Source organism: Anneissia japonica, unplaced genomic scaffold (genome assembly GCF_011630105.1).
Source record: "Anneissia japonica isolate Jap-2015-1 unplaced genomic scaffold, ASM1163010v1 scaffold287924_len111829_cov95, whole genome shotgun sequence".
Classification (NCBI taxonomy): Eukaryota; Metazoa; Echinodermata; class Crinoidea; order Comatulida; family Comatulidae; genus Anneissia; species Anneissia japonica.
The window spans coordinates 99,275-112,342 of NW_022734379.1; the positions used below are offsets into that span (position 1 = coordinate 99,275).

Sequence of the window (13,068 nt, forward strand, 5' to 3'; positions counted from 1 at the left end):
TAAAGTCTATTGTCGCCACGGCATACCAGAAGTGCTGATGACAATAGACCGCAGTATTCTGGTCATTTGTTCAAGGAGTTCGAAAAAGAGTATGGATTTAGGCACAAAACCAGTAGCCCAAATCCACAAAGTTACGGGGAAGCGAAACGCTGTGTACAAACAGTTAAACAGGTGTTATGCAGAAATAGTAAACCCGTATAAAGCGTTGTTAATATATAGATCCTCACCCTTACATAGCGAAAGGATTTAGTCCGGCAGAACTGAGCTTCAGTCGCAAAATCAGAACTACAATTCCAATAACGCGTGAGCTACTGGACCCAAAGTGGCCCCAACCGAGCATAGTTCGCGAGAAGGAATCAATCGCAAAGGAAAAACAGAAAGTGATATATTACACACGCTATCGTACTAAGCTGCAAAGCGAGTTACAACAAGGCGATCCTGTTTATATCAGAGATCAAAAGTTGCGCGGATACATTGTTCAATCAGCAACCACCCCTCGCTCGTACATAGTTGAAACGGAGAGAGACTGAGTACGAAGGAATAGACGCGATATAATTCGGTTAAACAAGGATGTGAGCGTTAAAAGAGGGAACGCAAGCAGTGAACAGAATGAAAGTGTTGACAATGAAATACCCAACACTAGGCAACCGTTAGAAAGAGTAGAAACAAGAAGTGGTAGAGTTTCAAAACCGCCAGTAAAATTATATTTGTAAAGTTGACTGTTTATTGGGTACTATTGGTGACTGTTTATTGGGTACTATTGGTGAGTTATATAGAATGTTATATCGCAAGTTCAGTATGTTGTTTTACCCTAAGAGCCAGACCAGGTTTTGTATGCACTTTGAGGTGCAGAGAATTTGACACCAGAAATTTAGATATCTCGTTTAGAGTGTCTTTGAGCCCTTTTGTTATGACGGATGGATGTCCGAAACGTTTTTGTAGCTTTTGCCAGGCTTCTCGAGCTTTATCAGGGTTGCTGGTGTGCTTCTGGCAATAATAATCTACCAATATCCTAGGTGGTCCCTTAGTAAATTCAGAAAGATATGCGAGCTCGTCAGTCACATATATTATAGCTTTGTTAACAGGAGCTTTGAATGATCTACGCCAGGTTAAAAACACCATTGGTTTTGATGTGTTTCGCTCACATGCATTTTTCTGGAAAAGTAAAGCGTAATCGTTCGAGGTCTGGTTTGTGGTTGATAATACGAACCTTCATCTGTGAAGACTGCAGAAAGAGCATTTGCTCTGCATTGCTTTGTATTTGGATAGCAGCTTCACTATCAGCTTTGAGAGTCAACTCAGCTTCCTTTTCAGCTACAGTATCTGCTTCTCATACTTGGCTCTTGTTTCCGCGGCTTCCACATTTTAGCAACTTGCTCTGCAATCTGGCTAGAACTTGAGTTTTATTTCTTCGATCTCCGAGAAAATTAAGTGTGCATTGTCTTGACTGAGTAGTTGGATGTTAATTCTGCCATTAGGTTGTCTAATCTTGTTTCACTCATGTCATCAACATATTTATATTGGAGAACATGAATGTTGCGGTCGCTGCTTTAGCGCCTCTTAAAGTTGTTTTGTGTCATGTTCTAACACTCCAATAACAAAATCTTCGTACCCTTAGGTTTACTGAAAGTAGTGGGCATTTATTCATCTCAAACCTATGAATATTAATACCGTGTACAAACGTAAACTTAGTGTGGGTACATAGCCTGGTGAACTCGTTCTGCTAAGTAAAACACAAAAGAAAACATTCACCAATCATATAGCCACAAAGATAAAAACCATTAAACAATCATATAAACTGTCAGTGTTATACATGTAGAACGTGAATGTATCAACAAGCTATTTACCCGTAGCAGCTCTACCCGTACGCACTCAAGCGTGACGCACTACCGCAGTGGCGAATCCTCGCAACTTAATGATGATCATATTTTACGATGATTACTTAATTTAAACAACCTACATAACATCGTATCCGCCTATGGTAATATTATAACATGAATCAATAGAATCACCAAATATTCTTCTTTCATCTAGTCGACGTCTTAATGACTATTATGATGTTATCAGCAGATAAATTTGAGCAATTAGAAAAGAGTTATCATGGTATTACAACTGAATTGAACGTGCATACGACGCAGTTAGACCATTCGTGTATTATGATCGTTAACTAGCAGCATAGGCCCTAGGCCTATATCATACCTGGGAAAACACCAGGCCTAGGAGCATATATAACATAACTTATTCCATCAATACTGGACTAATCAACAAGTATTATATGTAACACATAAATGGTTAACTTTAACTAACCTTCAACAGTGTTTATAAAAACTATTCTAAACAGAAATCTTTGTTTACGAATATGTCTCTAGCAGCTTGCATTGGGTGGTTCTAGAAATTTCCTTTCCTGCAGTAGCGTAGTGCCCGTTACCTTGCCAACACTTTAGAGAGGGCAGCAAAATAGAAAAAAAAACAATATGCGACAGCAGTTACACTCCTTGCCGCAAATGACCAAGTATACGCAAGCACTCTTGAGCATTTCCACACCTATCAATACTAAATTTAACTAAGTTCGCAATTCAAACATACCAGGTAATGAACATTTTTAATTATAAATAACCGATTAGTGTTCAACAATGAGTTCTTTTGTAAACAGATATAACTTACTTGATGTCCAACTCCGACTTCATGTGACCATCATAGGGATAGACTACCCTCAGGTCCAAACACATGGTCATTATTCTGGCCCATATAAAAAAAAAAAAAAAAACAGAATTAGCTAAGTTCCAGTAAAAATTAAAGTGTTGATCAACTACTTCATCTGCAATCATTTCAATTCACATAGATGCAAAGTATAACTTCTTGGATGTACTTAGCTGGATTCATCATTTAACAATAACACCAACTTATGAACTGACCTGTCCAAAACTGAAGTTGCAGTGGTCAACTGAACTTTACGCACAAGACTGTCTTCACTTGGATACACTTTAGTCACTTTGCCAAGGCACCATTTAATGCGGGGCAGGTTTTCTTCTTTAATTATAAAAATGTCGCCTACCTTCATGTTCTCTTTGCGCTCTACCCACTTCTGCCTTGGTTGAAGAGAGGTAAGGTACTCTCTCTTCCATCTAGCCCAGAATTCGTTAGCTAAATGTTGTACTCTTCTCCATCTTCGTCTGCAGTACATGTCCGGTTTCTGAAAAACACCCGGTGGAGGTAATAACACTTTGGATTTCAAAGTCAATATGTGATTTGGGGTAAGAGGCTCAGCTCCATCAGCATCTGTCAACTGTTTAACTGTAATTGGTCGTGAATTGTCTATGTTCTGGGCCTCTGCCATAAATGTACGTAGTGATTCATCGTCGAGCTGTGATCCAGCTTGATGTATGAGTGGTTCCAGTACACTGCGCACAGTCCTTATCTGTCTTTCCCAAATGCCACCCATGTGGCTGCTTCTGGGAACATTAAACTTAAAATTGACAAACTCACATTTCTGCTTTAGTAAGTACTTGGATATCTTGTCTTGATCCAAACTTTGTTCGGTAGCTTTCATTAATTCATTATTCGCACCAATAAAATTGGTACCGCAATCTGCTCTTATCTGTCGGGTTGGACCACGTAAACACAGAAATCTTCTCATAGCATTGATGAAAGAGTCAGTGTCTAGGGAGTTTGTAGTTTCCAGGTGGATCGCTTTTGATGACATACAAACAAACAGCACACCATAGCGTTTTAGTTCCGATCTTCTCTCCTTAATCAGGAACGGGCCAAACAAGTCCACACCTACATATGAGAAGGGTGGAGCATCTGTCACTCTATCCATTGGTAGATCATTCATTTTCTGTGTTTGGAGCACACCTCTTAATTTTCTGCAGTTCACACACTTCTGTATGACCTGTCTTACCACGCCCGTTCCATTCACTATCCAAAATCCATGTTGCCGTGCATGGTTAAGTGTTGAAGTTCTTCCCATGTGGATAAGCTTTTCGTGGTAATGCCTCACAATCAACATTGAGATATGACCTTGTTTTGGCAGCAAAACTGGATATTTCACGTCGTATGGTTGGGTCGAGTTCTTAATCCTACCTCCAACTCGGAGTACACCATTCTTATCCAAGAAAGAATCTAACTTTCTCACTGAACTTGACCTAAGTAGACATTTGTATTCTCCTCGCCTCTTTTTGTCTTCAATGTTAATTTCTGTCAACCTTAATATCTGGATTTCTTTATTAAAATACTCCTGTTGAACGAGTTTTATTAACAGCATTTCTCCTCGTTGCAGTTCCTGTACAGTCATAGGATTATTACGAGTCGATTTCTCTTTATTAATCTTCTTCTCAGCTTTCAGCAACCTATCCTTAATCTTAAACAATTTGCTGCTGCTCGTGTGTCTTTATACCAACAGGAAAATGTTTCAAAGCGTTTCAGAATCCCATCATCTTCCTATGCTTTTGTAAGAAGGCTAGTTACATTACTCTTACATTTCTTTCTTAATGTCGGCGACATCACTGGCCTCATAGCAAATATCTGGATCCACTTGTGGAACAAACTCCTTTTCCCACAGAAATGGTGGACCATTTATCCACCTTGAATTAAGACTCAACTGCTTAGCCGTTAGTCCACGACTGCCATCGTCACTGGGATTGTCCTCCGATCGAATGTACCTCCACTGATTGATATCGGTTAGATCTCTGATGGTTTGAGCCCGATTTGCCACATAAGTGTGGAAACGTTTGGTTTCATTATTTATATATCCCAGGACTACATTACTATCTACCCAGAAAAACTGCTTTGTCATGCCACATCTTAGCTCTCGTTGCAGGTATGAAGACAACCTAGCTGACACCACTGCTGCTGACAGCTCCAGTCGAGGTATTGTAATTTTTCTATTTAAGGGTGTTACCCTGGCCTTGCCTAACACGAATGTTACGTGTGGTGCTATATTCTCGTAAACTACCCGAAGGTAAACTGCCACTCCATAACCAGTTTGACTGGCGTCGGAAAAATAATCCAGCTCCAGAGCGTTGATCTTCTCTTCCTTCCTAGGTTTCAGGCGGCGAGTAACTTCTAAACTTTCCAGTTCCTTGACACTGGACCTCCAGAGGATCCATCTTGACCTTAGCTCATCTGGAACTGGGTCATCCCATTCAACACCTTTCCTGCAAAGCTCTTGTAAGATGGCCTTTCCTCTCAGTATCACCGGTGCAGCGAAGCCCAAAGGGTCGTAAATTGAGCAAATGGTAGACAGTATGCCTCTCCTTGTTAATGGGACGTCTTTCATCTCTACTCGGAATCGAAATGTGTCATTCTGAACACACCAAACTATACCAAGTGCTCTCTCGAAAGGTAGCGGGTCACGTACACTTATTTCCTTCCAATCCTTTGCTCTCATGTCTTTTTGTATAGAATCTAACACTTTCCTGCTGTTAGTAATCCATTTATGGAGGGTAAGACCTGCCTTGGCACATAACTTAGGCGTGATCTACAAATTATCCCTAACGACAGAAACGGGTCAAACACGTTTACTATTGTTATATGACAAGCTCCCAAACGCGTCTGTGAAATGCCGTTTGGAAGCTTGTCGTTCGAGCCGTTTATTCCGTTTGGACTCCTCCCCTTTTCATATGGCTGACTGCTCGTGAATGGCAAAATGTTAAACGCGTTCAGCGAAATTTGGAATTTGATCGTGATTTAAACAACTTCAAAACTTGTTCAGTGTCCCTACCGTACCTAGGATATGTAGGCCTAGGCCTATATTTATAATAATAGTAGTAGCCTGGTAGTAAAATGCTAGCCTACGCTAGGTGACAGTTCACGAAGAAATGTTTATAATAAAGGCCTAAATTTAATTATTTTCCTTGTTGGGGAAACCCCAATGTTTCTTGTATTTTAGTAGGCTAGGCCCTACCTATAGGTTTTATAGAAGAGAAAGCAATCGCCAGTAACCTTGATACCCAGATTATATTGTGCGATGTTCCAATTGACCTATCAAAACAAGTACCTTTTGCCAACTTTCTAATTCCCACGTGCCTGCACAGCCCGCACAATACAGCATATAAACACTGACCTGGATCAGCCGCAGTTGAAGAAGTTCGTTGTGGCGATCACAGTATGCTACGGCATTGTGTTTTACTTTGTAGGCTATATGAATTTAATACATGTTTGTATTATTATATATATTAGTATGTTTTAAAAATGGTTAAACCATGGCACATGTTTATATTGCTGAACAAGGCAGTCGGCTATTCCCTTCCTGCGGAGGAGCAGCGCGTTTACATTCCTGAAGGCGGCGTTCAAAGAATCAGACACTAGAGCGTCTACATTCCTGAGTTGGCGGAATGCTACGGCATTGTGTTTTACTGTGTAGGCTATATGAATTTATATATATTGTTATATATATTTTTATAATATATATATATATATATATTTATTATATTGTGCGATGTTCGAATTGACCTATCAAAACAAGTACCTTTTGCCCAACTTTCTAATTCCCACGTGCCGGCACAGCCCGCACAATACAGCATGTAAACACTGACTTGGATCAGCCGCAGTTGAAGAAGTTCGTTGTGGCGATCACATGATATCGCACGTAGAACAACGTATGCTACGGCATTGTGTTTTACTGTGTAGGCTATATGAATTTAATACATGTTTGTATTATATATATTATTATGTTTTAAAAATGGTTAAACCATGACACATGCTTATATTGCTGAACAAGGCAGTCGGCTATTCCCTTCTTGCGGAGCAGCAGCCGTTTACATTCCTGAAGGCGGCGTTCAAAGAATCAGATCAGACACTAGAGCGTCTACATTCCTGAGTTGGCGGCGTTTAAAGAGAAGACTACTGTATATGATTGACCTTGTGTCTGCTTCTCTCATGCTTCTCCTGATCGTGGGAACCTACTTGTGTAGGAACGTTTCTCACTGAATTCACTGTTACTAGGCAATTTGCAGTAATGCAAACTGGTGGTATATGCCTATTTCAAACAGTTTATTTCCGTTCATGACAAAGTAAGAATACGAAACAAAGTGAATTGATTTTATTTCTGAACGGGACCGGTAGCGGCAGGATTTGGCAGACGGGGATACGATGTCTCCGACAAAAAATCACGAGGCAAATATTAAAACAGTGTAAATATTTATTTTATTTCCTTCAACTTAACTTATATACCGGGATGGTGTCCGGCGGGGGATAGTTTTTACTATCATAGTTTAACTTTTATCTATCATAATCTAGCCCCGAAACCTAGACTCGTGTATTTAAAGCGGCCTGTAGCATGTGTATTCAGCATATATTTGTATTTTTCGTCGATGGATAAATAAATATAAGAATATAAGAATTGAATACTATTTTCTGTACACTACATGTTTATTTGGGTCAGTTAAGAATTAGCACCTAATTAGGCCTATTAATGAAATACAACGGTACACGAACACGTCCCCCATGATGGCAATGTTCTCCCTTCTAAATCTACACAATACGCCCAGAAGGTCATTTGTCAAATCAGGTTCCTGTAACAGACAATCATTTAACGATATTCCGTTAACCGTTTCCGAACAATCAAACACAACGCGAATTTTGTCAGGTTTCCTCGGATGATAGATGCCGGTGTGAGGTACGTAATTTATTTTTCCCTCTTCTGCATTGCATTTGGGTACTGGTTCAGCACATTTGACCAAAACGTCATCCATAAAGGCACAGTAATCCCTTTTGAACTTCTCATTCTTCTTGAACCTTCTACCAAGCTGATGCAGACGTTTCAGTGCCATAGACCTGTTGTCTGGTAGATTAACTTCTTTACAGCGCCTGTCTCTTATACACATCTAGATGTGTATAAGAGACAGGGCATTTCGTAATGACCATCTTGTTTTCTGACAATACCATCTTTAAGACACTGTAGGAATCTATTGTCATCGACAGATAAACCCTTTTCGTCATCCCCATGTTCTATGAAATCTCTGTTAAACATTTCCTTCACTTGCTCAGGACAGACTCTTTCTTTCACAGTTGTTTGTACTACCAAGTGATCAGCCTTTGGGATCACTCCGTCCGTCAGCGTTCTATGGCACACTGTGCCTTCACTTGTGCTATGCTTGCACACCGTTCCAATTATTCCCCAACCCAATATTGACTGCTGCGCATAAGGTTGGTTATCATCTCCTGCAACAATGCTCAATGGTCTTATCGCCTTTGGCACATCATTGCCTAACAAGATAGCTACCGGCGCGCCGGACTGAAAGGGCGATATTTTCTCAGCAATGCTTTCCAGATGTTTCCACATTGATGCTGTAGCAGGGGTAGGTATTTGTGATTCTAAAGCAGGTATTTCTTCTCGAGTGAATGCGACAGGTATGTCCACTATTACACTTCTATCAAAACTAATAATCTGCAAATCAGTGATTCGTTGGCAACAAATTAATTATTTGCTACATGCATTGTGGACAATTTAAGATAAGTGGTCTGTCCATTCAGGTTTAGGTCTTCTACAACGTCCTCTCTAACAAAACTAGTGTTGCTTTGGGGATCTAATATACAGTATATAAGCATCTCTTCACTACTTCCCTTTTTCTTTAACCAGACGGGAAGAATCATAGAGTTGTCATTAGTTTTCGCAACATCTCCGCACACTTGGAGTAACCTTCTTTTGGAGACTTTTCACCACATTCACCCTCGTAGTGTAGACAAGTCAGATGTTTTCTGCCACAATGCTTACAGGTTTTCTTAGACTTGCATTGAAAAGCCCTATGATTTCTTTCTGCACAGCAAAAACACAATCTTTTCTCGTTCATAAAGTGCCTTTTTCCTTTGGTAGGTAAACCCTCAAAAGCTTCACAACCGTCGAGGCTATGTTTTCCTTCACAATAGGGGCAATTAATTGGCTTGCTATTGCTTACAGCAGTTGAAAAATTGATGCGTTTCTTTTGTGACTTTTCTGTGATTACTTTCTGTGGTTGAGAAAAACACTGAAATATTGGGTTGTTGGCTTATTTTGCCTTCTTTTGTACAAATGTCGAAAACCTTTCCAAGCTTGGAAACTCCTCTTATGAGTCCATACATATGGATCTCCACTTTGACTGCAAATTGTATGGCCACTTTGCTACCAGCTTTGCATTTTCCTGTGGGTAGTTTAGTAAGTTTAACTCATTGATACTTCTTTTTGCAACCACTACTTCATTAAGTGCATCAGAAAACCGTCTCAATGCCACTGGATCTCTACCATCTATCTTTGGTACAGATGTCAGCTTGTCTGTAAATGCTTTGGCAATAACAGCATTATTGCCATACCTCTGTTTTAACTCACTTTTTGCCTGCATGTAAGCCTCCTTGGACTGTAAAAGAAGATAGCCCCATAGATTTTGGCTCTCCTCCTAAGTGCTGTATCAGCAAGTTTAGCCTCTCATCCGGGCTATTGGCCCGTGCTTCTATGAGTGAGTTAAAAGAACTTAGCCACGCGGGAAATTCTAGAGGATCACCTCGGAATATAGGCACCTCTACCTTTGGTATTCTAAAAGAATTAATTAAGCAGGTAATATCTGCACCAGCATTCTCTTTATGCATAGTAGGATTATTCTTAACCTCAGTACTGTTAAAAAACCTAGACACCTTGGTGTCTGAAGATTTTTCAGGCAGGTTGCTAAGCACCTCATCTTCGTCCGAATTCGAATGAGACTCACTAGCAAGATCTTCCCACATTCTAGACTTTGCTTCAGCCACAGCAATCTCTTCATCATTTGCAAGTGACTCCTTCTTCCTCCGAACTTCTAGCTCTTTAGCTTCCAAAGCCATTCTCTGCTCTGCAAATTTCTTCTTGGCTCTTGCTATAGCCAAGTCTGCACGAGCTTGTGCTGCATTTATTTCTTCTTTTGAATCTCTTGACAACCGAGAACTTCTGCTATTTACACTACCATGGTCTTTGGTAGAAACCTTGCTATGAATACTGCTATTGTCTTTTATCGACGCTCTGCTATGAACACTGTCAGTTTCTCCTCCTTGTTCACCGTTTTGAGCCATCCCTGAATTGACTTCTTAGTGTACTGAAGAGATGTTCAAGTTTACTGCTACTAAGTTTACTGTTGCGGTCGCTGCTTTAGCGCCTCTTAAAGTTGTTTTGTGTCATGTGCTAACACTTCAATAACAAAATCTTCGTACCCATAGGTTTACTGAAAGTAGTGGGCATTTATTCATCTCAAACCTATGAATATTGATACCGTGTACAAACGTAAACTTAGTGTGGGTACATAGCCTGGTGAACTCGTTCTGCTAAGTAAAACACAAAAGAAAACATTCACCAATCATATAGCCACAAAGATAAAAACAATTAAAAAATCCTATAAACTGTCAGTGTTATACATGTAAAACGTGAATGTATCAACAAGCTATTTACCCGTAGCAGCTCTACTCGTACGCACTCAAGCGTGACGCACTACCGCAGTGGCGAATCCTCGCAACTTAATGATGATCATATTTTACGATGATTACTTAATTTAAACAACCTACACAGCATCGTATCCACCTATGGTAATATTATAACATGAATCAATAGAATCACCAAATATTCTTCTTTCATCTAGTCGACGTCTTAATGACTATTATGATGTTATCAGCAGATAAATTTGAGCAATTAGAAAATAGTTATCATGGTATTACAACTGAATTGAACGTGCATACGACGCAGTTAGACCATTCGTGTATGATCGTTAACTAGCAGCATAGGCCCTAGGCCTATATCATACCTGGGAAAACACCAGGCCTAGGAGCATATATAACATAACTTATTCCATCAATACTGGACTAATCAACAAGTATTATATGTAACANTTAACTAACCTTCAACAGTGTTTATAAAAACTATTCTAAACAGAAATCTTTGTTTACGAATATTTCTCTAGCAGCTTGCATTCGGTGGTTCTAGAACATTCCTTTCCTGCAGTAGCGTAGTGCCCGTTTACCTTGCCAACACTTTAGAGAGGGCAGCAAAATAGAAAAAACCAATATTCGACAGCAGTTACAATGAACGTTCTGCATGCCGTCATGTTCTTTGTGGAACAAGTTTCCACCCATGATGTAGGCCTCTTCCAAGTCATACCAGGTCGAACCATAGCGCCCTCTAATGCTTCTGGCTTCAAATAGGGCCTTTTTAATTACTTCGATAGAATCTGGTAAGTAACTTAGTTTTTCTATGACTGTTTTGGTTGTATTCCACTGGAGGGTAGCGCTTCTGTTGCTTGCAGGACACTATCCCTTGCCATTGTCTCGGACTGTCGAGCGTGATGTACTATAGGCCTAGGCAGGTCCGCTGTACCGTACGCAGTGTAGTAGGCTAAGTAGAGTTGGTAACGTAGGTGTAGGCTAACTAATTTCTCTAGCAGCAGTGCTAGGCAGTAGACGTCAAACTAGCCTAATCAATCGTGTGGTGCTGAGTGTTTTCACTATGCCGGCGTCCAACCGGAGGTACTACTACAAAATAAAATATATAATGAAATGGAATGAATTGAAGGGGCGGATACAGGATTTAGCAAAAGGGGGTAGAGGCGCCAAAGTAAAGATGGACGACCAGAAAAGACACGAGGTACCGAGGGCAGGGACGGATCCAGCCTGCCAGAAGTGGGGGTGGGGGTGGGGCGCAATCTGCGAGCGAAGCGAGCAGCCTTAGGCTGGGGGCCTGGGGGCCGCCTAGGGCCCCGGCAGGATCCAGGGAAGGCGTACGCCTCTTACGCGCCACCCCTCCTAAATCCGCCACTGGAAATAGGCCTAGGCCCTAGGTTTAGGTAGGCTTACTTTGTTTCATGTCAATTACAGACAGGATTATACAATTCCATACAGTATATCTTGTAATTTACACCATATGATTAAATCATATCGTACATGGTTACCACTATGGCCAGCAAAGAACACTAAACATTAACTTCAAAACTAGAACATGGGAGTGCTTGCCATTCATCTTAGGTCTAGTCCATGTTTTCCTCCTCTAAAAAAGGGTTGCCAATGGCCTAAGGTCATATTTCAACAATAGAGGGGTACTATCAAAAAAACTAAACAAGAGAAATAAACAAACGCCTTTAAGGACACCAAATGTAGTGGTCCTGGCTGACACAAAATACAATGTAGCAGACACATACAAACTTGAGGATCTGCTCCAATATTTTATTAGCAACATGCAATAAGTCACAGTATTTAAGAAAAAGGACGGTGGTCAAATCCACCTGCGATAAACAATGAAAACTTTCTATTAACATCAATCAAACAGTTATGCAAAATAGCACCCTCATCGTCATGAATAACTTTATTCGTCCTAGTACGTCACACATAACAAAACTCAAATTTTTCCTACCCTATGTAGTTAGCATAAGGAGCCTAAACGAAAATTCCTCCTACATGCAGCCTATTAGGGTTCTACACATAAAACAATCAATTCACCTTTTCATAGACTACATGGGAACAATTAAATCATTACTACTCAATTAATATTACAGTACTCCCGTTACAATCCCTTCTTCAAGTACTCAACATCCTATTTGCGCTGCTTAAACATATTCTATTTGTATAATATTGTGTATTGATGCACACCATTCACATCATATAATTTATAAACAACAATAACACGAGTTTGTAAATATTATCCAAAATAGCATAGATACTTTGTGAAACGGTACTATCTACCAACAATAGCATTAGGCATAGAGTATAAATGTAGCATATCCAAACCAGGCCAGTCAACAGCCGAGCGCATTCATTCATTGCGGTGAAATGTAATACTGTACTGTACTATCTTTAAGATAGTGTGGGAAATACACTGTCAGCTAGCCTAGCCCTACAGCAATGTAACAAATTGCATTTATCACACCTAAATGTGCAGCAAACCTTATAATACCTCATCTAATACATAATATAATCAATATAATATCATCATCTAAGATTAAAACTTAAACTTACAAATGAACATTAAGGAATCTTGAAGACCGGTTCGACGAATTATGATGACAGTAACGGTTTTCGTGACCCACAGAGATACCGCGGGAAAATGTTGCTGCATGCAACTGCGAATGTTTCCATTAATACAGCAAA

General features: G+C 40.1%; 1 protein-coding gene across 1 annotated transcript; it reads right to left on the reverse strand.

The window, feature by feature from the left end:
* Window positions 1–2,869: 2,869 nt before the first annotated feature.
* Window positions 2,870–7,772, reverse strand: LOC117116397. The gene is made up of 5 exons (XM_033260431.1): window positions 7,424–7,772; window positions 6,470–6,631; window positions 5,999–6,138; window positions 4,479–5,479; window positions 2,870–4,388 (listed from the first exon to the last, which is right to left on the reverse strand). Exons 1-5 carry the CDS (start codon window positions 7,770–7,772, stop codon window positions 2,870–2,872), a joined length of 3,171 nt encoding a protein of 1,056 aa, XP_033116322.1.
* Window positions 7,773–13,068: the final 5,296 nt, after the last annotated feature.

What these genes read in the sequence shown, in the direction of transcription:
- LOC117116397 (XM_033260431.1), bottom strand. Translation starts at nt 7,772, where the DNA reads ATGGCACTGAAACGTCTGCATCAGCTTGGTAGAAGGTTCAAGAAGAAT. An exon ending in ATTAGAAAGTTGGGCAAAAG is followed by an intron (nt 6,139 to 6,469) that starts GTACTTGTTTTG and finishes AAATTCATATAG; the next exon opens with CCTACAAAGTAAAACACAAT. An exon ending in GCCGACATTAAGAAAGAAAT is followed by an intron (nt 4,389 to 4,478) that starts GTAAGAGTAATG and finishes GTTGGTATAAAG; the next exon opens with ACACACGAGCAGCAGCAAAT.